At 44.7% G+C, this 27284-nt stretch overlaps 3 protein-coding genes across 6 annotated transcripts; all 3 read right to left on the bottom strand.

Moving 5' to 3' along the window:
* Positions 1-3298: 3298 nt before the first annotated feature.
* Positions 3299-9237, bottom strand: LOC112880276 (uncharacterized protein At2g33490-like). 4 transcript variants are annotated; one of them, XM_025944816.1, is made up of 10 exons: positions 8898-9237; positions 7920-7992; positions 7239-7313; positions 6565-6626; positions 6408-6476; positions 5796-5824; positions 5510-5717; positions 5175-5411; positions 3808-4803; positions 3299-3616 (listed from the first exon to the last, which is right to left on the bottom strand). In XM_025944816.1, the coding sequence occupies exons 1-9, from the start codon at positions 9027-9029 to the stop codon at positions 3808-3810; spliced, it is 1881 nt and encodes a 626-aa protein (XP_025800601.1). In that variant the 5' UTR covers positions 9030-9237; the 3' UTR covers positions 3299-3616. The 4 variants fall into 4 exon arrangements, with proteins under 4 accessions (XP_025800601.1, XP_025800602.1, XP_025800603.1 ...); XM_025944817.1 differs by having other exon boundaries at positions 3808-4800; XM_025944818.1 differs by lacking the exon at positions 8898-9237 and adding an exon at positions 8742-8810.
* Positions 9238-10200: 963 nt separating this feature from the next.
* On the bottom strand, positions 10201-16027 carry LOC112880318 (pyruvate dehydrogenase E1 component subunit beta-2, mitochondrial). The gene is made up of 14 exons (XM_025944869.1): positions 15795-16027; positions 15619-15684; positions 14810-14890; positions 14700-14726; positions 14531-14593; positions 14354-14440; positions 13276-13401; positions 12724-12857; positions 12574-12646; positions 12260-12325; positions 11901-11939; positions 11658-11782; positions 11458-11572; positions 10201-10625 (listed from the first exon to the last, which is right to left on the bottom strand). The coding sequence occupies exons 1-14, from the start codon at positions 15831-15833 to the stop codon at positions 10557-10559; spliced, it is 1110 nt and encodes a 369-aa protein (XP_025800654.1). The 5' UTR covers positions 15834-16027; the 3' UTR covers positions 10201-10556.
* Positions 16028-19374: 3347 nt separating this feature from the next.
* LOC112880320 (NAC domain-containing protein 83-like) lies at positions 19375-21333 on the bottom strand. The gene is made up of 3 exons (XM_025944871.1): positions 21020-21333; positions 20611-20894; positions 19375-19909 (listed from the first exon to the last, which is right to left on the bottom strand). The coding sequence occupies exons 1-3, from the start codon at positions 21192-21194 to the stop codon at positions 19610-19612; spliced, it is 759 nt and encodes a 252-aa protein (XP_025800656.1). The 5' UTR covers positions 21195-21333; the 3' UTR covers positions 19375-19609.
* Between the last annotated feature and the right edge of the window lie 5951 nt (positions 21334-27284).

Below are 27284 nucleotides of genomic sequence, written 5' to 3'. Positions count from 1 at the left end.
TTCTGGCCCTTTCTCTCACTTTTATTTTCTTTCACGTGGGATTGTTTTGTGTTTTGGTCCTACTTGTCAACAAATTTGTCAACCGGTGTTTAGTTAGTTCTACTTCCGAGATAAGTAATATTTACATGCAAGCATACTTCTGATTTTTGGGATAAATATGGCTCACTGCAAGAGTTACAATGCTAAAAGCCACATAATTTGAACCATTCGTCCACTCTACAAGGCGACCCTTTAATTTATGCCGCATCTTTTTTATATATTTTTCTCCTACATCGATACACCATCTTAATGTTTTAATTCTCCCTACCGTCAGTTAAGATCCTATCATATCGAGTTACACTTACTTTTAAAATGAAACAAGATCTTGGTGGCAATATTCCGTTTTTTTAATAGCTGCCTCTACGCTATTACTTCACCAATAGCATACACATGCCTTTTATTGCCTTCCCTTGCCAACCACGCAATCACGGCGCTCCCAAACTCCTTCGCAGCTGGTCACTCCGAGCATCGGGGGTGTTGGGTTTCATACCCTAAATTTTAATCTGTGTCGTATCGAATATTTGAATGCTAATTACATATATTAAATATAAATTAATTATAAAACTAATTACACAAATAGAGATATATTCACGAGATGAATCTATTAAACCTAATTAATTCATCATTAACACATATTTATTATCAAATTATGAACTAATTAGGTTTAATAGATCTGTCCCACAAATTAGTCTCCATTTATGTAATGAGTTTTATAATTAGCTTATATTAAATACTTCTTAGATTTTTTAATTAGCCTATATGACAGGATTAAAATTTAGTCCTCAAAAACCAAAATACCCTTACTAAAAGCTTCAAATCAAAGCCCTAGATTTTTTTCGGTATTCGGCGTGCTCCCATTCGGGGTAATGGTACAGAACAAAAAGAAACCGTGGAGAATTAGGAAAAGCGTGGAGAAAAACGCCCGTGGCCGCGTGGCCGCCGACCAAAGCACGTGGTGGTCATTCGCGTGCCTTGAAAGTTGCGCCCCGTCCTTTTTCTGATTTTCTCCCACCTCCCCGCCCGCCCGCCCCGACGGCGTCACGGCTGCCTCACCTCACGGCGCCCACCTCCCCCCACGTCGCCGTCTTCTTTACATTTTGATCCTTTTAGCGAAAAATACGTCTCGACGCTGTAAGTTACGGCGTTGAGGTGATAGCCGGTGATAGCCCCACGGTAAACGTGGCGCCGACATGGCAGGGAGCTCGGCGCCATAGGCTATGGCGCCAACCTCAACACCACAGATCTCGGTGCCGAGCTCGGCGCCATGGCCTATAGCGCCGAGCCTACTTTCAAAAATCCCACCCCTTTACTCTTGCCGGGCGCCAGACGGAGGCGGGGGCGGTGCCGGCACGGGCGCGACCTCCCTGCCAAGGGCCTCGCGACGAGCGAAGCGGGGGCGCAGGCGGCGGCGCCGTCGGTGAGCGGAGTCGGTGGCTGCGCCGATCAGCGGAAGCGGCGGCGGTGGTGACAGCGACGGTGAGGAGGTGGGCGTCAGTGAGGGGAAGCTGCGGCGGTGCCGGAGATCTGAGAGAGGGCGGAGGGAAGAGAGAGAACCGAGAGACGGTGGAAGGAAGTGAGAGCGTATAGAGAGGAGAAGGAACTGGAAACTTCACGTGGCAGGGAGCTCGGCGCCACGGCACCGAGCTCTCTGCTACGTCAACGCCACCACTGCGGCCACGTTTACCGATGGCTGCAACCTCAGCATCGTGAGTTACGGCGCCGATCTCCAGAGTTTAAAACCGAGAATACTTTCCCCAAAGATTCAAACGTGAATTTTCTTAAAAAAGGCTAAAATATAAAAAATACAGCCCACGCCGTCCCTCGCAAAAAGGGAGGCGCCGGCCGACATGACGCGTAGGCACGTTCGGCACCTTGACACGGCACGGACCTGGACGCTGGACCTGATCATCTCGGCGTCGCGCCCAAAACAAGCCAGCATCCCTGCGAAGGGATAAATCCTCATCAACGCTATTCGTCTGGACCCCGTTTGAGAGGGCTTCCTCAAAACGATTTCACTGATGAAGCTAAAGAAATAGTTTTATCTGGCTTCAGTTCATAGTTTCACGCTACAATATCTCAATTTATACAAAACGCGTATAACCGATGCTGGTAGAAGTCCTCTAAATGGACCCTCGGAGCGGTCCATGCTACTCGTCTGGATCTCAGCTTCAGAATGGTCGGAAAACTTGCACTTGGGTGGTGACTCTGGTGCCTTAACGCTGAACCCGAACCGTGCCAGGTCCAGCGTGTGCTGCTGTTCATCGTCGAGGCGTGTGGTCAAGGCGCACAGTCGCATGGCCGTCTTCTTTGAAGGTGACGCGGTGCGGTGGGGCGCCGCCGGCGTCGTCTTGCGCTCGCACGGTCGCGCGCTGCGCTGGTGATCCGGGACTCCCCGGGGTTGCGCAGTCGACACGGTGCGTCGTGGTTTTGTCAGAATCGCCGAGTCGTCGTGGAATCTCACAAGTTTGCCAACGCACAACGTTCAGAGTCGCACCTGAAGTCGTACCTGATGGAGCTGTGGCAGAACCGCACCAGGGTCGTGCTGCAACTTTTACAAGTTCGGTGGGCATCGAATGTGGATGTTCCGCGCCTTTTTTGCTGGCGTTTGGACTCGCAGGTTAGTCACGACAGTTCCGTTCCGCGCCTACCCTAGGCTCAAAATCTTCTCTAGTGTCTCTGGACGTTTGGTGAATCTTGGACAATTCCCCAACCAAAGCTCCAGGTGGATTTAGCACAGCACCGCATCTATGTAGAACTGGGAAGCAAATCATTTATTGAGCAATGAACATCACTCTTGTTTGTTTAGCACTGCTTCACCTTCACTTGGTCCACAAGGCAAAAGGAGAGAACCTGCTGATAGTCAAGATAAGAGACTGTCCTGGAGAGGTAAATGTGGAGACAAATTAGTCTTCAATTTTGAGCCAATGCAGCAGCAACATCTGTACGTTTGGTGCATCTTGGAGTTTTGGACCATTCCCCAACCAAAGCTCCGGGTGGATTTTGCACGGCATTGCATCTATTTAGTAGTTTCACATGGTTCAAAAGGACAAGAGAACCTGATAAAAACTTGCAGGTGGTCAAGCTTTACGAGTTCTGGGGAAGAAAACGGGGAGCCAAACTCAAGCCTTCAGTTTTGAGCCAATGCAACAGCAACAAAGCCCTTCGCTCTGTTTTATTTTTTCCTCAGTCAATATCCTACAGAGTGGGGACTGGGATTTCCCTACCCTTCAACAGAGATTGTTCCAGTTTTGATCAGGGGTAAAACGGATGATAATTACATAAGCAGAGGAAACCAGGTGATAATTACATAAACTGCAGAAATCAGATGGCGCTCAGAACTAGCTTCAGAGCAAATAATGAGGGCAACCACAACAAATCTCGCGTCAATCAATCAATCGGTGAGAAAAATGGGGATTTATTTCCGCAAAACCGTTATTTGCACAGACTACATCTTAACCAAAGGGCACACGAAATACCAACTACTTCGCGATTCTGGCTGAGTTCACATGCTAATATGTACAATATTCCTCCAGCGAGACACTTGATAATGTAATAATCCACCTCAGCACCAAATACCCTGCACATGAGAGCAACATTAGTCCAACATTGCTGAGGCTCATTAGCCAGACATAATAATCTCATAAGAACTTTGGACGGCTCCAACTGTTGTTCTTAAGGTTACAGAATTCAACATGCAGAAGCTTATTCAATTGTACAGAAGTTAGAAACCTGAGAGGTTTATAAGACATAAACAGAGTAAAAACTTACCTATGTTTTGCTAACTGATTCTGCAGCTGCTGACAAGGGCTGATGATCTTCCAAGAATGTTTGCGCTGACGGAAGAGAAGAAAGGCTCATTCTGGCAGCTCCCTTATCCTGATGCTCCTCTGTCTCTTTACTATCTGAAATACCTGATGTTCTCGTGCCCCTAGAAGGTATAGAGAAACTGCGGGCTATAGGCCCAGGTGGTGTTGGTGGCGTTGGTAAAGGTGATGCAGTACTTGGCGGTGTTTGTCTTGCCCTAAAATGGTCTTGGACTTTGGGCACCAATGAGGCAGAATTTGGTACCAACGGAGCAGAGTGGGCAACCAAACTGGAAAAAGCTGTATGTTTTGACGTATTAACAGGCGGTCGAGGGAGCTCATGAAGCTCCTTTATTTTCGGTGAGGAAATAGGTGGCGGTGAGTTGCTGGGGGATACTCTGACATGAATTGGCTGATGCGCAGAGCTGTGCCTGGGTGCTGCAGAAAGAACATCAATGTTCTCTGTGGACCGTGGTCTGGAAGCTATTGGCCCGGAAAATGACCCTCTCTTCACCTTTTTATTATCAGAAGTCTTCAAGTCATAATATCCAGGTAAGGCCATGTCACCTAATGGGAGTATTTTCCTTGTTTCTGCAGTATTGGTATTGCTCTCTTTCAGCACAGACTGTGCATTAGATAATCTTGCAGGACTAGGTAGTTTATTGTCTCTCAAATCTCCCATTTCTGCAGATGGGTGGGGCGGAGATGGAAAGGCACCTCTGCTGTCGAGAGGTCCAGAAGTTGGATTTCCTGGAACCATCTGAGAAGTAGCCCGAACATCATTTGGAGTAGGCAAAACATACGTATTTAACTTCCTTGTTGCAGAACGCCGCAAATCTTTTATTTTCTCTTCTGTTTCGAGCTTTTTCTCAGGAAAAAGTGGTGCTGACTGACTGACAATTCTTTGTCTTTCACGTGGAATAGAAGAATACTCTTCTTTGGTTCTATTAAGAAAATCCTGCTGAATCAAAAAATCAGATGGACTCTTAAAACAGGATAAGAAAACAGTTAATGGTAAAGAAAACAAAGTAAGCTAGAGGGAAAAATATACACTTGTGTCAAATTCATTTTGAAAAATCCCATTTACCATTCTCTGCTAGCTAAGGTTGATTAACAAATTTAACTAAGTTTTTTTTTCTCAATACCATACAGGCAACATTCATCATAAGGTGCTATAATGCAAGCATTACATATTTAATATGATAAGATACAGAAGTACTAAACTCGAGCAACTGAGTAAAGAGGGACATGTTGACACACACATCAAGCAACTTGCAGAATGTCCTTCAGTAGGATATTTAACCACAATTTTATAACAAGATATGCTAGTACCTCTGTATGACTCCTGGAAGCATTAACAGATTCTTCAGCTTCTTTATTTTCTCCATAATCAAAAGACAGCTCTCCATCATGACTGTCATTGTAATCATCATCATTTTCATCCTCAACAAAGTAATCCTCCTCCTCAAGTGCACTGAACTGATGATCTATGTGTTGCTGCTCAGCAGCAAGCCTGACATGTGGCTCTACAGCCTCAAGGGACTTGAGCCCCTTTCTGAACAAATTTAGCTAGTTTGCATAATATAATTATGTTACACGAAATCAGTTTCTGGACAGATTGCCATAAAAGAGGAAAGGGAGAATTTTCCAAGTGATTGAATGTGCACCTGTGCAGCATGATGCCGAGCAGCTTGTGTGAAAAGACTTCGGAACTGCCCTTGCTTCAATGACTTTAACCGGAATAGAAAAAGAGTTGCTTCCTCTTGATAATCTTCCTGAGCTTGTTTCAGTTGCTCCGACGCTCCTGTATCACCTTTAGCACCCTTAGATCTTCCCCTTTCTTTCTGCGCATTTAGCATGAATTCGAACAATTCCCTGAAAGGAATATCAGAACTTCAAAAATCCATGTCAACAATGCAAAATTTGTGTGCATATTCTGTAAAAATACCGTACCTCTTTTCATCACACTGGCGCTTCATTTCCTGCAATGGGAAACACTCTATTAATCACACATAGTTGTCTGGTGGGCATACAACTAAAGCTCTTAAATCAAGTACTTACAACAATAAATATTTTAACTCAAGAAGCAACATTATCATCAGCAACAGCATACAGAAACAAATTGGGTGCAAATTAGAATTTAATTATGCATCTAAACATAACCATGTTTGCATAACATACCTTCATGTTTGCATAACATACCTTTTGATAAACATAGGTAAGCCCATGAGGTATACTGGAAAATTGTAAGTCTTTTCAAATGCAAACCAATATTACATCCGGCAACGATTATTTTTTAGCCCAGGGACTATGGTACAGATACTAGCACTTGACCACATATAGCACATATTAATACATGTTTTGCAAATAAATATGGCCTAAACTGCTAGCTTTTACCCTTCTTGAGAAAACAGGGAGCACATGTGTATATCGGTTATACGTTAAGAAGGCCACAAACAGGATAAAAAGGTGTAACAACAGAAAATATGATACAGTGCATAGAACAAAAATAAGAAGAAAATATAAGCCAGCACATAATGCCAAGTACCAGAGTGAAAGGTATACCTCCACGGTTTGAAGCTCATTCAGAAGGGACTGCGATGGAGTGGTGATGGTATTAAGAACATGCACACGCTGCGAGAAAGGTAGTTGCATGGATCAGCAATAGAAACTTGTAGTATAGCAATTAGCAAGTTAAACAAATAAGTAATTAGAAACTTACATAACTATCTACAAGTTTCCGAAGTTCAAATTGTGATTTCCCGAGCAACAGCAAAACCTTATCTGGAGATAATTTATATGTAACAAATGAGAAGTAGTTGAAAGTTACACGTCATATTCAAAAAAGCATTAGAAGGGGAAATATTTCCCATTTTTGTTATATCTCTCTTATTTTTTTAAAATGAGACAGTGACTACTAACTAAAAAGCAAAGATGGGCATTGCAAATAATTTGTGTTAACTAGCTCTCATTCTCCTTGAAGAGCCTAATTGCAGTTGCAGCTAACATAAGTGAGGTTATTTAACTTATGTATGCAGCATGTTCTATTTTTCTTTTTGTGACCAACCATCACAGGAGGATTAACAGTATCATCCAAACACATCCACCTTTTCTAGAGATGACTACACAACAATAAAAAATGAATGGGAATTTATACAAGAGTATAAATATGATATTCTGTATGCACATAGGTGTAAGATTTTCTGAAGATCAAATTGGTAGCTTTGGAATCCTCAGGATAATGAATTAAATAATGATGACGACCCAACATGAGCAATGAGTAATGACAACAACCTATCAAAATCCAGAATATTCATTACAATGATGTTCATGTATTGCTGCCAATTATCAAAACAAGCATGTTCACATAGAAAAAAGAAGAGACAACATAATTACCATTTATTCCATCCTTATTTGGTGTAACCCTTTTAAGCAAACAAGTTCCCATTTCTTGAAGGGCTTCAGAGAACTCTGCAATAGTAATTATTGACATCCAATCAACAAGATGACATTTAGCCGCTAAAACTTTAACAGGGATATATAAAGCCATTTATATGCTAATATTTTGCAAATACAAACGAACTGAGGTTACATGATGTCGGCAAGGTGAGAAAAAAAATAAATGATTAAGTTTGCAGTCCCTGTGTAATTGAGTAAATAATTAAGAGAAATGGGTCCTAAATATGCTCAGTGTGATCTTTCGAGCTTTGAGTCAGGACAAAACGTTTCATCCATATGAGAGCAGATGGGTATCTATTCGCAAAACAGTGTGCAAACCTAAGTAATAAACAGAAAAAGGAGAACTTAAATGATAACTGATATTCCATAAACTGTCACTGAACATTAATGTGATAAAATGATCTTTTTTAATCAACCACGAGGGTAAATGCCCCCCGCCCGGGCTTTGTTCTAAGAAGGTGCCGTGCTTCGGACTTTGTCGGGAAAGGAGTTTCAACACCTCCCGGAGTTCAACACTCTAACCGGTCCTAAAATGACCTTAGTAAACATTAGAGAGGACGTATCACAAGCTATAATTGATCTCAAGGAGCAAAAGAAACCTTTAGACAAGAAAATTACCATATGCACTATTTGCAATTGCTGCGGCAACAGAAAGTAAGTTATCATAACAGCTCCTCATATCTGCCATATCCTGACAAAGAAAGCAGCAACTCAGAACAAAACTAGCAGGAAGCAGAACCAGTCCCTCTTAATGCAAGAAAAAATTTAACTATCGTATCTTTGATGAAATTTGAATGAATCTGTACAGCTGGTAAACAGCAGGACATCCCTAGTTTATCACTTTTTCGTTATTCAGGACACCCTCACTGACTAGTTCATTTCTATACAATTACGGACTTCTGAACAAAACTTTGTCTGATCCAACTAGATTAGACATGATCCCCATCAAGCAAAATGCCACCCTCAACTGCAAGGAATTTAGCTTAATACTAGTTGCTAGCTGGCGCACTACACTAGTGCAGACAAACCAGCCTAATGTTTGGATTTTTCTAGCTCCAGCGCGGCACCACACACAGGCATCACAACCACTAGATTACCACATCACTGAACAGGAGAGAATGCATCCCAACAAAAACCAAACTAAACATGACAGATAGCCATGGAAATTGAGTTGAAATTCGCAAACCGTCAAATGATAAGCAGATCAACGGAAATTCTCTCTGAAATACGCGACATCAAAATGTAAGCTGACGATACCCCATCACACCAGAAACAGCCTAAGCTCCTTTCTCCCTTTGGAACCCCAACGACCTGCAACTGCGTGCGCTGAAATGGAGCACACAGATCCGAACACTAGGATTCCCATGCAATTCAACCAACTCCGAACCATCAAATTCAACCAACAAGCGAAACCAATCCCCCGGAACCCAGCATCCGTACCTCACGCATGCTGCCGCGAAAGCCAGACACGACCCGCCGCCGCTCCTCCCTCGCAAATCTCCGCAGTCCCGACCGACTCACCCGCCCACCCCAGCTCGCTCGCTCGTCAGCTCACGCAGCCACGCAGCGAAAGGAAGAAGAGGTGAATCCCCGCACCTGGGCAGCCAAGAGGAGCTCGTCCGCCGCCGCGACGGCGGCGGTGGAGTGGCCCCGGCCGCGGTCGCGGTCCACCCGCTGCTCGTGCCGCTGCAGCGCGAAGCCCCGCAGCTTCCGCAGCGACGACTTCATCTCCGCTCCACCCCCCGGGGGACCCGGTTCGCCCGCGCCGGATCGAGCCCCGGATCGCCGGCGCTCGGGCTCGCGCTCGCGGAAACCCTAGCGGCTAGCCCAGCACGCACACTCTCACTGACGAGCGAGCGAGCGAGAGAGAGAGAGCGAGTGGGGAAATGGAGAATTCTTTTTTTCCTCCTTTTCGGAGCTCGAGGGCGAGTGCCGCGCTGGTGCGCTTTCTCCGTTCGCGCACTGTGTTTTAACGTGCCCTTTTTAATTAACGATGATATTTTAATTTTTAATTAAAACAAAATATAAACGATCTCTTTTTCGGTTGCTTTGGTTCCTGCTCCGGTCTTTGTTTTGGTCAAACTGAGCCGTCGGCGTTGCTTATGCTTTGTGCCAGTCTACCATTCCTTCACATTCCAGTATGGTACCATCTTTTTTTTTTCTCGGAGCACAAAGGTTGGTGTTGCTTTCATGCTTTGCTCTCTATTCTTTTCTTTAATCTTCTTCCTAACAAAGACTGTGGCCTATTCTTCTTTGGCTTGTTGCGGCCTATTGGTCCGGTCAAAGAGTGTGTGTTTACGGAAAGCAAAGGAGGAGACGCAAATATCGCAAGGGCGTGAGTCACCAGACCCATCTTTCCGTTCAACGAGATCCCGATGCCAAAATCAGCGGCGTCCTCGTTTCACGGGGTTTTTGGGTGTTGTTTAGTTAGGACAGAAAACCGGGCCGCGTTCGGTGACGGGGACGTGCTATTATTATACTCTACTGATTGATGCTTACCGGCACAGGATCCGCGCTCTATTAAGCGCGCGGTCTTTTGACCGGGGCCAGGGCACAAGGGCGTTCGTGGTTAGCCGTGCCGTACGACCCGCTGACAAGGGTCGCCGTCGCTGGCGTACCCGCCTAGCCAACATGTCGGTGGGGGATCGTTGTCGCGATAACGATATGGATCGGCAAAGAGACGCTGTTCGGAGTTTTGATCTCAGGAAGAACAGAGCAACTGAGCAAGGCAGGAAAAATGGGGAAACACATCAATTCTCAAGGAAATCAGAAAAAGGATCTTCAATTACAGACAGGGCCATTCTAATCCATTTACTCGAAGACGCCACTGTAATTCATTTACTCGAAGATTTGATGTCCACTGCTGTGAATTCCAGGCAGATAAGAAATAAAGTAGGCATGCACAATCGTGGTGAGTAGTTTATTGCCATCCACTGACCCTGTGGTCCAAGCAGCAAAAGATGCGATGCGACAGAAATGACGCGTCACAGCAAAGTGATCCGTTTGCATGCCAACATGATTAGGTTGTGTGTACAAATCATAGAAAAGGAATTGGGTTTGAAACCAGAAAGAATGCAATCATCCATCTTCAACTATCGGAATAAAGCACGCCATGCCAGATCTACAAAATTAGCTCGCTTGGAGTCTCTGGGGTCTGGGCAATTTGCCACCACCTTATGAGATACTATGAATACTACATGTTTCCGGCTGGAAGGAAAGCGAAGGGAAACAAAAAGGCTTGTCCACCGATCAGGCTCAGGCGGTTGCTGCCATTGGCACTGCCCTGTAGCAGGCGCGCTTCGCTGCCCGCACAATGTCATCTACCTGTAAGCACAGCAGCATGATATGTTAGGCACGGCAAAAAAATGAAGATTTTACCAATGGCAGCAAATAAGGTAATTATGCGCGTATGCGCTCAGTGCAGACACTATGTTTAGAACGCAAGATATAATATTGCACCAACATTTTATTATTTGATTCCCAAAAGATGCCCCTCAGTTGTCTTACGAATGAATCAGGCCACTACCAAACGAGCTACACACCCAAGTCTTGCCAGTTTCCGGTCTTCCGCAAAGCATCAAAGAGTTGCAGCCAAGCTGCCAACCAATAATAGTGATGCTATGCTGTGACCACTTTGACCACAATGGCTACCTGGTATGCACAACTAGACAGACAAGAAGCCACCCAATTCCTAATTATGACAGGACACTCCAGGCATATCCGGGTGGCAGACAACATTATACAGGAGTGTGCAAAAGAAATGCAGAAGCTGAAAACAGTGTCTGACTCATGATTTAAACTGTGGGCCTATGCTACCCAACTTACAGTAAAATGGATGCTCAAAAAAAGGTTTACGGTAAAATGGCATGCACATCTAATGGTCCGAATGTAAAGGTTAACAAAAGGAAACGTTTTTTTTATGACTGCTGCCCATCTTTTACATAGTCAGGCAGGGTGGTCTCAATTTATCCCATGCGTACCTCCCCAAGTACAATTCCAAAGGACTGGGCATACTATTCGTAAATTCTGTTAAACATATAGATGAACAAACTAAATGTTGTCATAAATGACATTATAAGCATGGAGAAGAGAGCAATCTTGAGCAGTGTGTGCAAGAGACAATAGAAAATCTAGGATGGAACACAAAGAAGAGGACCTGTGGAACAGCCATTCTCTCAAGGTTGGCAGCATAGGGCATAGGTACATCAGCTCCAGCGATCCTCTCAACTGGTGCATCAAGGTACTCAAAGCTTTCTTCTACAACAGACATGCTGCAACAAACATATGTGTTAGAATACTTGGATACTACACACAAGCATGAGTAGAGAGGATGAGCGAACGAGTGAGAGAGAGAACCATATCTCAGCACCAATCCCATGCTGGGGGAACCCTTCTTCAACAGTCACCAATCTGTTGGTCTTCCTGACAGATGCATTGATAGCAGCTCTGTCAAGTGGTCTGATTGATCGAAGGTTGATCACCTGCCAATAAATATGAACCAAAGGTAATGTACTAAAGATGGCATATGAAGAAAACAAGATCCTGTATTGATCAGTTATACTGAACAAGTGAAACTATATCTTATACAAGAGGAATTACCTCAGCACTGATTCCTTCCTTGGAGAGTATCTCAGCAGCCTGAAGACAAATTGAGCATGAAAATGTACCAAAGTACAGTATGGTGAAAAATGGAGAAAAATAAGTGACATCAGCACTACTAAAACCATCTGCCATAGAAATATCCTTCTTAGAACAAAAACCAAAATTAAAATTTTCAAATGGACAGCTTTGCAGATCAGTTTAACTAGTAGTAACTGCTTGATGCAGTACATCCAAATCCTTACAGAAATACCACGTCATAGAAAAAAATGCTAATTAGTTGCCAAGCCGGACAATGAACTAATAATTTAAAAATCCCATCCTCCTTTATATTGTTTACCAAGAGCAACATGACATACCTGGAGAGCATAACCAACCATCTTGGAGTATGTGGTAATGGTAACATCTTTACCCTCACGTTCTACCTACACAAAGATGAGGCCCGCAGTTAAATGCACAGAACAGAAATGGAAGTCAGGTAGAGCCTGATATGGAAATAGAAAGCATTACTCCAGAAATATATATCTATAAGTCTTTCTCTGATCTCTACAAACAAGGAGGCTCATCAACAAAAACTCAGCCGAAGCATCAAGACAAACTTATGCAAATAGTCCTACGTAAACCAGCGCCTTCCGATACACCATACACATGCACAGAAGACACGACAACATACCTTAGCTTTGCCAATCGGCAGGCAGAAACTAGAATCAAGCACTTCAGCAGAAACAGGGAATGATTCTCCATAACTGCAAATAGTATGATAAAATCTCACCAAAATGCAGGCTAGTAAGCAAAATAATTAGAAAAGATCAGACTGACATACAGCAATTCATTTTCCAGGAAAATAACAGGGTCAGGATCCCTAATAGCAGCTTTTAGCAAGCCTCTAGCATCTTCTGCAGAGTATGGTGTCAGAACCTTAAGTCCTGGAACATGAGCATACCAAGCTGCATAACACTGCATAAAGTTGAGTTAGTAATTTCAAGGTAGTGCAGTTATAACTTCATAATCGAAGTGCTAGCAATAAGATGTATAAAACATAGATACTATGCATCTTGAACTCTCATGACCATAGTAAACTAATTACAGTATTAAACAGCTACTGCTCAGCTCCCTACAGTATCAGAGACACTCTCACAATGCAATTTTTTGGTTTCTTTGATCAAAACCTATCATTTTATTTTCACTGATAATTTAAAAAGAAACACTTGCAAATAGGTTCACAGAGCATCAAAGGATTGCCATCTTAATAGTGCAAGTATATCTTACAGAAACAAGCACAAAAAAATATGGCAACAACATAACAATGGAAAATTAGAAAGCGGTAGGATGATGATCAGACAAATAACTACATGAGTCGTTCCCTGTCACAAACCTGTGAGTGTTGAGCCCCAACTCCAGCGGCAGCTCCATTAGGTCCTCTAAAAACGATAGGAACAGAGATTTGACCAGCTGACATGTAGTTTGACTTGGCAGCTGAATTGATGATATGATCAATAGCCTGGACATGCATAGATAGTTGTGTATTATTTTAAAAAATATGAAAATTGAGTTCACTTGATGACATTAATGGAAAAAATACATTAGGAATTCATTATCAGTGCATAAGCTACAATCAGTACACAGCATATGGCCAAAAGACAATGCGTTATAAACCCCTTGTCTCAGTCACACGAGTAAAGCATGCACAAATGATTGCTTGCAACCATAGTTATTAGGACCGGACCGGACCGGCCGGTCTGACCGGTTAAACCGGAACCGGAGCCTGCGTCGGTCCGGTCAGGTTAAAAGATCGGGCGTGCAATCAGACCGGAGAAAATCGTTCGAACTGCCAGTTTTTACAGAGAACCGGAAGAAACCGGGAGAGGAACCGGTAGAAAACCGCCTGCAGACCGGCCGTACAAATTAGGTGTGCTGCTTATATTCAACAAAAAGGCCATCTGGTGGGAGTCGAACCCCCGACCTGGGGCATCGCAAGCAGCTAGCCCAACACCAGGCCACAAGTTCGCTTGTGTTTAATGTTAAATATATATCATATTAGACCGCTTCGAGCCGGCGGTCTAACCGATCCAACCAATCAAATCGTGAACCGAGAGCCTTGCCGGTTCTATATCCGGTCTGGTCTCAATAACTATGCTTTCAACAGTAATTCTGGGAAGATAAGCATGAGGAATGGAACTAGCAACGGAAGTTAAATTTCCCCATATCTATAGATAGTTTGTAATCAACGTGGCTAGGAAAAATATGTTTGTGCTATGCAACCAAGCGGTCAAGATGATTTCCATACAAGAAATACTGTAAGACTATCCAGAAGATAATTTACCATACTAAAGAAACAAGTGAATATTGCATAGCAATTACCAACCATTAAAGTATGTTCAGGCATTTAAGGATATCGTTTGAAACGAAAAAGTAAAAAACTGCTCATTAGTTCCCAATAAAAAAAAACTGACCTGCATCGAGAAATTAAATGTCATAAATTCTACAATAGGTCGAAGACCTTGATAAGCTGCACCAACACCAATTCCAGTAAAGCCAGCCTGAGGATACAAAGGGAAATGAGTAAGTGTGTGATCATGTTTACACAGACTGAAAATAGACAGCAACAATTCAAGATTTTAGTAGCGTACCTCTGTGATAGGCGTGTCAAGAACCCTATCAGGACCATACTTGTCAAGCAAGCCTTTAGAAATCTGCAACAGAGCACCAATGAATACTATCAATGATGGTAAGACTTAAGATATCAATATTCAGTTACCAAGTGGAATAAAGGCATTAATCTTCAGAAATTTAACACACCTTGTATGCACCTTGATACTCTCCAACCTACCACAAATGAACAAGAATAATAAGAGATCCATTTAACAGGCGCAAAAAGACCATAATCCTGAATTTGTTTCAAGTGATACCTCTTCTCCCATCAGGAAGACAGAAGGATCAGCAGACATCTCTTCATCCAGTGCAGAGTTCAACGCATCACGGACAGTCATCTGAACATGTAAATAATAATGTATAAAACTTGCCACATGAAGATGTTGATACTACTATGTGGGAACAGAAACATTAGCAGGTGCTGGCATATAGACGAAGCAAATAAGATCAAAAGAAAGAAGAAACAAATCTTAAAAAGCATAAAAATGTAGCTAAACCCAATAATGTGACCAGAGCCCTGTATGAATCCCTGTACAATTCCAACATTTAGGAACTACAAACATGCTTCATCTATATATATGGCACAAATGATTTGTCAAAGGTTTGAAACATTATGATCAACCAGGGTTTGGAATTAACCCTAGTAGTTACATACAGGCAGGCAGTAATCTCAGCACAGAAAATATAGTTGAAGAATATATTCCAATAGCATTTGTCCAATTAACAAGCACCACACAAAACCAAAGCACACCCCACTAAGACGAAAGCCATAAATTAGAGCATCGAATCATTTCCATGAGTCCATGACCCACCAACCACTCCCATAACAAACCGACCAACCCATCACCAAACTAGAAACAGTTCGTTTCATGGCACAACTAGAACACAATAAACGCAACCGCACGTCCCACCGATTAAACCACCTACCCCCGTTACAGTGAGGCCGCCAATCGACAAACGGAACAATCGCAATTACGATTCACATCACGACATCTAACACCAATGCAACCTCGACCCGTCCACGTTTAGGAGGAAAAAGTAGGGTTCGGGTCAAGCGGGCCCTCACCTCCTTCGCCGCAGCGGAGTACCCCCTCGCCGCCGGGCGGAGCCGCCGCAGAACCTGCCCCAGCATCTGCACGCAGGGGAAAAAACAATACAAAAACACCGTTACGGATCGAAACCTTGCGAGGCGACCAGAAACCCGCGGCGGTAGGGCCAGGGGCGGATGGGTTCGGCACTCACGGGACCGGATCCAAGCTGCCTCCTCGCGGCGCCCAGCATCCTCGTCCTCGGCGATCGGCGCGGCAGCGGATGCGGAAATTCGAGCGGGTGTTAGGCACGGAGGCGGCGGCGGAGGCAGGGGATGGGGAGGGAAGAGACGCCGCAACGGAACGGGAGAATGGCAGGGAAGAAGGGAGGAAGGGAGGAGAGGAGGGATTGGTTAGTTGGCCGCGAGGGAGGAGGAAGGAAAGCGTGGATTTGTCTCCTGCGTGGCTGCGTGAGATTTTTTATTTGCGCGCTTTTTACAGGAAAGCCCCCCGCCCCCGCCTCGTGGTCGGATTTTACTGGTTGTGGCGTTGTGCACGACGGCCCGCCCCGGTTCGTCGAGCGAGTGGGCCGAGCCGTCAGTCAAAGCCAACACTAAGAGAGAAAATGGGCCGATTTGTTGAAAGTCTTGAAAGTAATTATTTTGCAGGAACTAACAGTAACAGCAAATCTAAAAAAACTAACAGTAACAGCATCTCCAAAAGACTTTTTATATCTTTAGAAATAAAAATTTTGATTAAAAATTACCCTCCAAGACTCTTCAATTGGATATTTAAATATAGACCTTCTCTATTTCGAATTTCTCGCTAGCCAAAGATAGAAAGCGAGAATGGCTCTTTAGACTACATCAAAATGCAGTAAAGCTGTTGGAGAGTACAAAGAACTACTTTTACTCAGATGTCTCTCTAAATAATTATCTAGATAGTAGATTTTAGAAAGGCTCTTAGAAATGCTCTAAGATTTTCTCTGAACACACGTGGTCGGACTCAACTATTACTTTAATGCAGTTTTTGCAAAAAAATCGTGCATCAGCAAATTTACTTTATATTTTCTTTTTTCCAATAATTTTTGCAGCAAACAGAGCTTAACCACATGTCAATGAAGCAATTATTTTGCAGGAACTAAGGTGTTTTCTCTGAACACACGTGAATTGAGCTACGACACTAATTTTCTCTTTATTCATTATTGACTAATAACCCGCCTTGATTGATGATATGACTCAAAAGCTAAGCACGTAACCCATCTAAGAAACAGTAGAACTAATAAATCCTAATGAATTACAATTACACGCCAATTGTGGTAAAAGTATTACTCCTATCAATACAAGAAGATTTGTCTTACTAGAAATTAATGCTCGAATCCTCAAACTTTTTACACTAACAACAAAATATGAATAGTAAAGTGGAAAATAATATTTAGGAACCCTAAGCAAACTACCAATATTCACTATTTTTTTGTCTTAAAAATATTAATGTTTAAATAGTAAATATCTTTAAACAAATATGCATACAACATTGAGAACCACTTTACTCAACTACAGAACTCAATGGTCATTTGATTTTAATCAGTATAGGTGAGCTCATGAGCTCGCTCTAGTTTGGCACACTCTCTTTTTATCACTGTGGGAATGCTGTACACGTTCAAGAGCATCTCTCCTCATCCCCGGTTGTCCTCCAATCAAGTAGGTTTCAGAATTCAGATGATGCCATGCGGGTTGTGCTCCCAAGAATGGCAGTTGTCATGGATTCCACCGTGCTCACCCTGTCTCTTTTCATTGTTTATATTTTGCCAATGAGGCGTCCATGCTGAGAAACTTCTCCCGATCTACCGGTATATGCAGGAGCCATTGTTCCTCCTCCAACCTTACAGTTGGACCTCGAGCATTTACAATTTGCTTTTACATGAGCCATCTTGATCGGCTATAAGGGGTGACGTTAACCGCTCCTGATTGATCATGAGCTTTTCTGTTTCAATTCTACATTTTTTCTAACGAATTTGCTTCATTCATCCTAGATTCTTATATAAACTTATTCATCGAATTCCAGCAGCAACGTGTGAAGCATCTAGGTCAATAGTTGCATATGGTAAGTTTCGGTGATTAATGATTTCGGTGATTAATGACAACTATACGTGACTAACGTGTGTTGAAGGGGATATCAAATAATGTCACATACTTTATATATGAAAGGAGACCCCTCAATTCTTATTGAAATGTGTGTCAATGACTCAGACACTTGTTCAGATTTTATAGTTTTAGTCTTCAACCGTACTATTAAGAGGGGTTCTTAAGTCAGTAGCTTGATCTAGTGAAAGTTGGCCTTAAAAATACACACAATTGCTCAAGCTTGGTACTAGGCAGCTCAAAGAATTCAAAGCAATAGTTGAAAGAAGAAGAAACTTGAAGAAAAACTCAGTGAATTGCACAAGTAGTAGAAACATTCAACGGATCGGTTAAACCGACGCTATAAAAAGCATCCAGGAATTCAAATGACGATCAAGTCAGAGAAACCATATTACATCAGTTAAACCGGCGCTATGCTCAGAGGCGTCGGTGCAATGACCGGTTACTGATACCAAGAGCATTTTGGAGTTGCATGAGCCTGGGTCAAGAAAGTCTACAGCATCGGTTAAACCGACGCTATCATCAAAGACATCATGCATCGGTAGTTTGCTTATACAGAAGTATTTTGGAGTTGAACCTGACTGCCTACTGAGAATTTCTTCAGCACCGGTTAAACCGACGAGCGACAGTATAAACTGTCGGTGCATATGATGTCAGCCAAGAACACTATTAGGGTTTAACTGCTACTATTCACAGCTCACTGTGACCGGTTGAACCGATGCTTGTGACCAGTTTAACCGACGCTTTATGCTTTTCGGGGAAGTGATTGCCAACGGTTATGTCTGGTTCTCTCGCCTATAAATTGAGTTCCCCTGGGTTACTCGATCTGCCTTTGACACTCTGAATACTAGAGGCCACTCCAGAACAGAAAAGAAAGACTAGAAACCATGAGAAGAAGAGTTTGAGCTTGAGAGTTTGATCCAAATAAGAAAAATTATCCATTGAAGAGTAACAAGTGTGCTTGAGCTTAAAGCCAGCTTAGTGTAGGTCAAGTGAAGGCTTAAGGCTTGTTACTCTTGGTGTTTGACGGCACCTAGATGGTCTTGGTGATCCATGACTCTTGGTGAGCTCTTGGAGTTTGTAGGAGCTCTAAGAAGAGAAGATTGCACACGGTTTGAAGCTCGCCACTCCGGAGATGGAGAAGGAGCATTCTTAGTGATCATTTGCTTCTTGGTGATGCAAGGGAGCTTAACCCTTAGTGGGTGCTCCAACGTGGATTAGGGGGAGCGTCAACTCCTCGATACCAGGGAAAAAAATCTGGTTGTCTCGTGTCCCTCCTTTTACTTTCCAGCAGTTCTTTACTTGTTGTCACTTTGCTTGCTTGTTTGTTGAGCAGGACACTTGCATGATAGTGTGCTCTCTTGACTAGGTGTTATCCTTAATAGTGTGATCTCAACTAGGAATCATAATCAATGTTAGTGTGTTTATCTACGTAGGATCTCTTTGCTAGTGTGCTCTAGTTTATAAGTTTTAAACTTTAGAGTTGGGCAACACTAATTATAGGTTAAGAACTTGATACAAATTGAAAAGTCCCGATTTATCCCTTTCTTGGCCACGATCATTTCAACGTGCGAGGAATTCACCTAGTCAGCTGCAACCTTACACACCCAGTGGGCCGGTGCAGCGCCTGTATAAGTGCTGTAGAACTTCAAATAGCATCTGAATCGTAGCAACTACTGCTCCTGATTAATTCAGGTTATCGAATCTTACAAGTTACAAGCGATACAGATGGCACAACTGTTTCATATCTCAAGATCGTTCCTGAGCTGGACTTGCCTTGGACCTGATTACCTGATGCTTAACTCATCACTGTATGGTACCAGGAAAAGTACTGGCAACGGAGCAGGAGAAACAGAGGGAGGAAACAAAAACTTCGAGTTCGTCACGCCTAGGCCTCTCTTTGAGAGTCTGCTGGAGCATCTCTGATCCTGATGCTGCTGCTGCTAACTTCGTCTTGGTCTGAAATGTCGGTAACACCGGTGACGCAGCTTGATGACGACGGCTGTGGCGACACCGGCGGCTGCCGTCCGTCACCTTCCCGGTGCTGCAGCGGCGCCGCGCGGTGTGCGATGGAGGTGCGGTTTCCAGGAGTTTTGCTGTCGCCATCCCGGTTTGGCCTGCTTCTTCTTGGTCTGTTCTTCAGAGAGACCCGGCACACGACCCACTCCCCCGGCTCAACAACGCGGGCCTGCGAGTCGTTGGCACGTTGTCGATTATAAGCAAAACAAAACAAACCAAATTTTGAGTAAAATGTAAGTTACAGTGAACTATCGCGATCGAGGTTGCAAATCGGACCAAGCTACTTCAGAAGGAGGCAAGATTCTCATATCTGCATGATCTGAAACATGACTCTGCGTTTAGTAGTCGCTGTTAAGCTGTCACAGTCTCAAGTTGCCCAAAGAAATGGAACTTTCTGGGTTGCGAAGCCGGTGTTAACGCATAAGCCTAACATAAGCATAGGCTGTGAAGTAGAGGATAAGAATAAAAACCATAAGCCTAACGGGCAAATGCTACAGAGCATGGATCTCTGGCTTCTTTTGGAGCAAACCATTTCAATGACTTCTTAAAACGTATTTTTGAAATAATTAGACTTTTTTGTTTTTTTGAAGAAACTAGACTTTTCTGAATATCATCATATATTTAGATACATAGTACTACTATTGCTTTTTGGCATATCCAAATGAGCTTAACCACTTAGCAGAACATTTTGATTTGATGGTAGGGTGAGTCTGATGCAACCCTAGTTAATCTAGCTACTAATAACTCCGACACTAAAGTGGCCCGTAAATTGACAGTGGTATGTTGCTATTAACAGCAGAGAACGAAGTCACCGTCTCGGTAAAATTGTCAGACAGTAGAAGGATGAAATCATTGGTGGGGAATTCTTACATGGTTCGCATTCTTCCTCTGCTCCGCCATGGCCACGCCGCCGGGCACGGCGAGCCGGTACTCGTGCATGACCCAACCTGTCCGCGACGACGACGACGGCTCGCTGCGATGGAAGGCGAGCGCCGTCTTGACGCCCACAAGCAGCTGCCGCCTGCCACCGCACTGCAGGAACACAGGCTTGTCCTTCCCCGTGACCTTCCAGTACCCGCTGCCGGCTCTCCTCCTGCGGCCGGTCGCCGGCGCTCGCCGCAGGCTAAAGAAGTACCCCTCCCCTTCGCTCGCTCCTGCAGACACCAACCAAGGAACATCAAAACTCTGTCCCAACCTTCCATTTCCATGAATCTGAACACCACGCTGTTCTGCAGCTGTAAGCATCACGGCGGCTCAAAAAGAGAGCGTGCGCACGCACCAGGGAGGTCCCATGGATCTAGCCTGGCGACGTCGTGGACGACGGGGATGACGGCTGCCGGCAGCGGCCGAGCCAGAACCTTCCGGCGGAGGTACTGCACCACCAGCTCCTCGTCGGTGGGGTGGAACCGGAACCCCGGCGGCAGCTGGCTGGGCGCCTGCGCAGGCCTCTCCATTGCTGCTGCCGCTGCCTCTCAGTGCTCACAGGATAGACTCTGCTGTGCGCTGTCGATGGCTGTGCACAGTAGCGCCGAAGCAGGACAGTCTAGCTGGAGAGCTTGGAGCCTTTGGGGGGGGGGGGGGGGGGGAGGGAGGGAGGGGAGAGGTTCTGTTCTGTGATGAGTGGAGTGGGGAAGAAAAGGCGGGGAATTTATAGGATCCCCTGTGGCGTGGAGCGGACTCCATCCTGCTGCCTCTGCTCCTTGCTTAAATAGTATGATTCCTTCTCGGATTTGACATGATCCCGTCCCATTCAGAAATAAATCTTCTCTAAATCTCTTCTCTATCGCCGTCCATTTCAAGATGGTCGATGGAGTGCTAATTGCAAACAAGAGAGGGAAAACGAAGGTACCAAAAGATCAGGTGTTAATCGGAAGTAAATTAACGCAAGCAATCTGAAAACTCTTTTTTAATGCAGCTGCAAACGAACACATTTCTTTTTTTCTTCCTTCAGATGCTCGCTTTCCTTCTGAAATTGAAAATTGTTCTCCAGAGTGTTTTCCGAATACAAATTGTTCTTCAGTGGTCTTTAAAAAAAAAATTGTTCTTCAGTCACTCTTCAGCAGGTTTGCTCATGTGTTGCCAGTAATTGCTGCAAAATTGAGCGGAATAGCATCAAAAGAAAGAAGAGTAGAATCAATGTTTTGGTAGCTGGAAATCTGATGAGTTGATATATTTTTTTCTAATAAAGCGATTTAACATATGGTTATCTTCCATGTTAATCAACAGCACTGATAGCTCAGCTATTTTTTTTCCAACAAAAAAGGAGAGGCCAGGTCAGCTGATTGTGTATGACGTGTTGTACGTGCTGTTTGACTATACATCAGTCTACTTTATTTTACACTCCTTAATCTGGATTACAAGGAATCGTTAGCGCCTTTTTCCATTGCGTTTGAATACAACAAATCATGCAGCATGGCGCTTTCTTGCAACTCCATTGAGCCTTGCTTGCCGCCTATCAGGCGGGTTGCTTCCTGCCTCCTCCTTCCGAGCAACCGAGCGCCACCCACCGTTGCCTGAATCCTGGGGGCTGTTTGGTTGGGTCCACTCGTCGCCAGATATTTCTACATGCCGGGCACTGTCAAATGTATTTAACTTGGGCCTTGTTTAGATCCTTCCAACTTCCAAATTTTTACGCTCTCTCTCCATCACATCAATTTTGGGACACATGCATGGAGCAGTAAACGTATATGTATGTAAAAAAAAACTAATTGCACAGTTTAATTGTACATCACGAGACGAATCTTTTAAGCCTAGTTAGTCCATGATTAGATAAAATTTGTCAAATACAAACGAAAACGCTACAGTACCAAAAAGTGCCAAAAGTTATAAACATTTGCGATCTAAACGGGGCCTTGGATGGAGTTCGCAGCATCTGACTTTCCAGGCCGTATGATCCTATACTCCGAATTTTCTTTGCGTCTGTTCTGAAGAAATGAAACATTCTTTGCGTGGTTATGCATAACATGTATTAAACTGACTTTTTTCCTTCAGACTTTAGAGTACTAAACTGTTATTTTGCTCTCAAAACACCGGCATGAGCAGAACGAAAGCTACACGGAATGACGGAGCAGTTCATGAGGAAAAGATCCGCAAGCCAAGTGCGAGAAGATTATTGCGCGCTGCAAAAAGATGACGTCGAAGTGAATTTCTTCCATGCAAAAGATGACGCCAAAGCCAAAGCATGGATTCCTCGGGCAGCAACGTGCAAGGAAGCAAGAGGAGAAAGAGGTAACTTCGGTCATCCTGTCGCCGTTAACCGTGACAAATACATGCTTGGATCGGAATAACTCCAACAAGGTGCTTGCGGACTTGCCTTGCCCCAATCCAATTGAGTGACCTTTTCGTGTGCACAACGACCATTTTGCCTTGCAAGGGTAACTTCTTCAGCGTTACTACCATTTACCACCGAAGTGTTGCAACTTCTGAACTGAACCTGTAATTCTTCCTGCACAAGTGCAGTACACTACACATAATGTTTTCAGGGTCACATCTTTCGCTTTTCAAAAACCTTGATGAAGAACAGAAAATATTAGCACTCCATCATGCATATTTTCAGGCTTACACTTGATCTTAATGAGGACAGGGTTAGGCCAAAGCTGGCCTGCCCAAGCAACAGGTCCCCTTCAACTCTCCAAGCCAAAAGAGCAGCACCATCTGCCACGCAATAATGCAAACTAACGTTGACAAGAATTAACCCCCCCCCCCCCCCCCCCACACACACACAAACACAGGGTTGGCATCAGGAGACAGACAATGCTGGACCAGAAATAGGAACCCCAAAGCCTCCCCAGTTTCAAGCAAGCCGCACCATCCGTCGCCTCCTTTTCGTCGATTTGCTGTCGCTTGTCGTCGTCGGCTCGACCGAACTCCATGAAACACTGAGCATGTTCTGAGGCCGCGCCCTTTTCAGCCAGCCCTACTTGGGGGCATTTGGATTAGGAGAGCATCTGCCTCGCAAAGTCCATTCCAACAAGGCTGTCAGCTCACTTGATGCTATGTCTATTCCTTAAACAAACAGCAAGAGCCCAGAGATGGCCGCACAGAACAAGCAAGCGAGCATGGAAAAGTATGTGCAGTAGGTAATGATCAATCATAGGGAGGAGGGAGAAAGAGTGAGATAGGGAGAGGTTATTAGCTAGGACGTCCGACATTTCCTCAAACACAAGCTAGCCAATACTAACGTAGGAACTCAGAAACCAACCCCTGGACGCATTTGCATCGACCATGTGCAGATGTGAACAGTGGCGTGATCGCCGTTACTGAAAATCGAAGACCAAAGCCTGATCAGTACACTCTTCTTTTCAGGCCGTTCCATCAGTCCATCGCTGCATAATTGCTACTAGCTCACGCACGCCCCATTGCAGCAAGCAAGCAAGCACATCGACGGCTAGCTCATGGGCGGCCGGGGTTGCTTTCGGAGGCCGGCCGCGGCCGGCCCCGAGGTGTAGCGCGTCGTCAATGCCTTTGGAGTGCGGGTGGCTCTGACCTGTGCGCGGCGAGAGCTTGCCCGTGGAACGAAGCAACTCCCGCATTGATAATCTTCCCCGGTAAATTATTGTGAAGGAGAAAGCTCGAGGCGGAAACAAAAGCGAAGCCCCCTGATCGAAGCAATAGGAAAGGGAAGGTTAGGTTGATGCCTTCTGTCGCCGGATAAGCAACTGCTGGACCAGGGATCTGACCAATGATTTGATTTCCCATGTGTTTTCTTTTATCGGACATGACTTCTGAACATTTTTGTAGCCGGGTCGAGCTCGACCTCTTGGCCGACTAGGACGTGCCAGCATGTTGAAAATATGTTAAAAATCACAGGAATTAAACCCAGAGTTTTGACTGCGATCATAGTTCTGAACCTGGGTAGGCAGGCTCTGCCGGGTTGATACGGTACAGCTGGGATTTGTCTTTGTTCCTAGCTTTGGCCTCTTAAATCTATCTCCAAAGGTAAAAAAAAGGCCTGTTTGACCGCAGGGATAGTTGTCTCTGAAGCATTTGAGCACGAACCGCGACTACGAAACTAAACCCTTGCAAAATTTCGGCGTTCCAGACAAAGCCCGAGGCGAATAGTCCGTCTAAGATCATGTCCTGAGCAGCGGCACTGCCCGTGCTAACCGAGCAACGAGGCACACATGTGTGATGATGTGAGGTGTCTCGCTTTCGGAGGAACGGCTTGCTCTCCCGGAGCCCCAAGGGATCATTTGGTAGGTAGGTCAGGCCACGTGCGCGGGGCATGCCTGCATGGGCTTCGCTTGGATGCCGCGGCGTCAGGGATTAGCTTTGCTTTTAAGCTGATTGATTGCTTGTTTGGCAGGCAGGAGGGGGCCGTCCACCAGCACTCCAACAGTGCCATCCTGATGCCTCCATGTGCATGCATGGTGCCTCTGAAGGCTGCAGCGCTAAGCTAGATCATGGATTCATGGTGTGTGTGCGCGCGCGCTCGCAATTGTCAGAGAGTTCAGAACGGTAATCGCTTGGATCTGAAGAGTGTAAGCTATGATTATCCCAGGAGGTGATGGTGATAATGGAGGATGGTAACGTACGCTAATGACATCCGTCGTATTTGTATATGGGTAGTGGAGCACGTGTTTTACAGACCTTACCTGAAGACTGAAGTCATGGGCAATGGCCAAAGAGCTGGTACAGGGGAGACAGACTGACAGAGGGAGTTGCTTGAGCGTCAAAAGATCCATGGACCAAACTTTCTCTTCTTTAACCTCGGTGAAGGAAAATCACTCATCGGGTCACGAGCCCTTTTGAGTTCTCGGAGCTCTGCATCTCTCCCCGAAGAAAGACGGAGGGAGTATTATGAAGCGGTATTTATGGGCCTGCAAATTAAGCCCAGTAAGGCCCAGTACGAAACAAACTCTTGATGGGTGATACCTTCTTGACGAACGGGCAACGGCCGCTTATTGCTACGCCTCTTTCCTTGTCCCTCCCCAGTATTCTTCCGCTCCAATCCAGCCAGAAACTACCGAAGCGAAGCTAGGGTTTTGGGAGTTCTTGGCTTCTTGCACGATACATGCCATGGCGACCAGGGACGTGGACGATTCGCCCGAGCTGCGGCGATTACTCGAGGTGAGAACCGCCTTGCACCAGATCCGGCCCTTAACCCTATCAGCACGTAATACAGATTCTGTCAGCCAATCTGAAGCCTTATTACATCCTGATCGATGTATTTGTACAGCAATAGAAGGAGCAGCTGATGGCCAAGCAGATGGTCAGCAAGCTAACAAGTGCGTTCTGGGACAAATGCATCACCATGGCCAGCACCCCGGGGAACAAGCTCAGCCCTGGAGAAGCCGCTTGATTGCCTGAGCAACTGCGCGCGGAGGTTCCTCGACATGAGCATGATACTCGCCAAGCTGTTTCAGCTGCAGTAAAATTAATTAAAGCCGCTTCAGACCACTTCATGGGGTTACCATTACGATGCTTCCACCAGTTCATTTTTTCTTCTTCTTTTCCGTCAGCTGCTTTTCGAGTAACATGTGTCTTTTGACATCAGTTGGTGTGTGCGTGTGTTTGGGTTACTCTCTGATGTAACGATGGATAAAGTACCTGCGAATTTTGGATTTTAGGTGACAGAAATGCAAGCAAACATGAACATACGAGCATATCCACACGACGTGTTCGGAGCCAACACTAATTTTCCTGTCGGTTTTCCATATTTTTCTCATGGTTTTAAACAGTTGGCCCCGTTTGAAACCTTGTAATTCAATTCCCTTCTAATAATCGTAATTTAGACACGAATCTAATTAAGCTAATATAATTATATACGGAATATATTTGTATATTATTATTGGCCATACGAGAAAAATACTTATATGCTATATTTTTACTATAGAGGAGTGAGCCAAAAAGTATACGGAGTAGAAAAAATAGCTTGGTTTAATTTCCATCTCACACCCTATAAAATTTTGGAAAGTGATTGAAAAGTGATGGGATATCAAATTCTAAGCCAAATATTTTAGTTAATTCATTTAGTAGATTTTAACTCCTCAAAATAAGAGAATCCAAACGACCGGCGCTTAGGGAAATTCCATTTTCCCACAGGTGTATTTGCTCGAGGAGCCTGATACGCCCTCAGGCGTTTCATCTGGCAGAGCGTGCCCCAGCAAACAGGTACACCAACTTTACCTCACATGACGTGAGATGTCATGTCTATCACTTAAACGAGCAGCAAAGATTCGCAAATGGCTGTAGAATTATATATAAATTAACAAGCTGCAACGTAGATGATCTCTACCTTCTCCGGCACCGAGGGGGATGCCTGCCTCGGGAGGCCCATTCAAAGCCGACGGCAAGTAGACAGGGGAGCGGGCTCCAACGGCAGCGCGGAACCAGCAATCTATCCTCTCCTTCCGCTCTCGCAAGATTTAGGCCTCGGTTGCAGAGATGAGATGATCAGAACAGGACCGGGCTGGTCGGTTTCGTTGTCCCGCGGGGCGGAGAACCCGCTATCGCTGGAAGATCTAAACTTACCTTCAATGCTGTTATCCGAATTTGTGAATGTTCCCGCTCAATGTTGTCGCTTCATGAGAAAAAAAGATGTT

Source organism: Panicum hallii, chromosome 2, assembly GCF_002211085.1.
Source record: "Panicum hallii strain FIL2 chromosome 2, PHallii_v3.1, whole genome shotgun sequence".
Lineage (NCBI taxonomy): Eukaryota > Viridiplantae > Streptophyta > Magnoliopsida > Poales > Poaceae > Panicum > Panicum hallii.
This window is presented reverse-complemented; position numbering and strand designations above follow the sequence as displayed.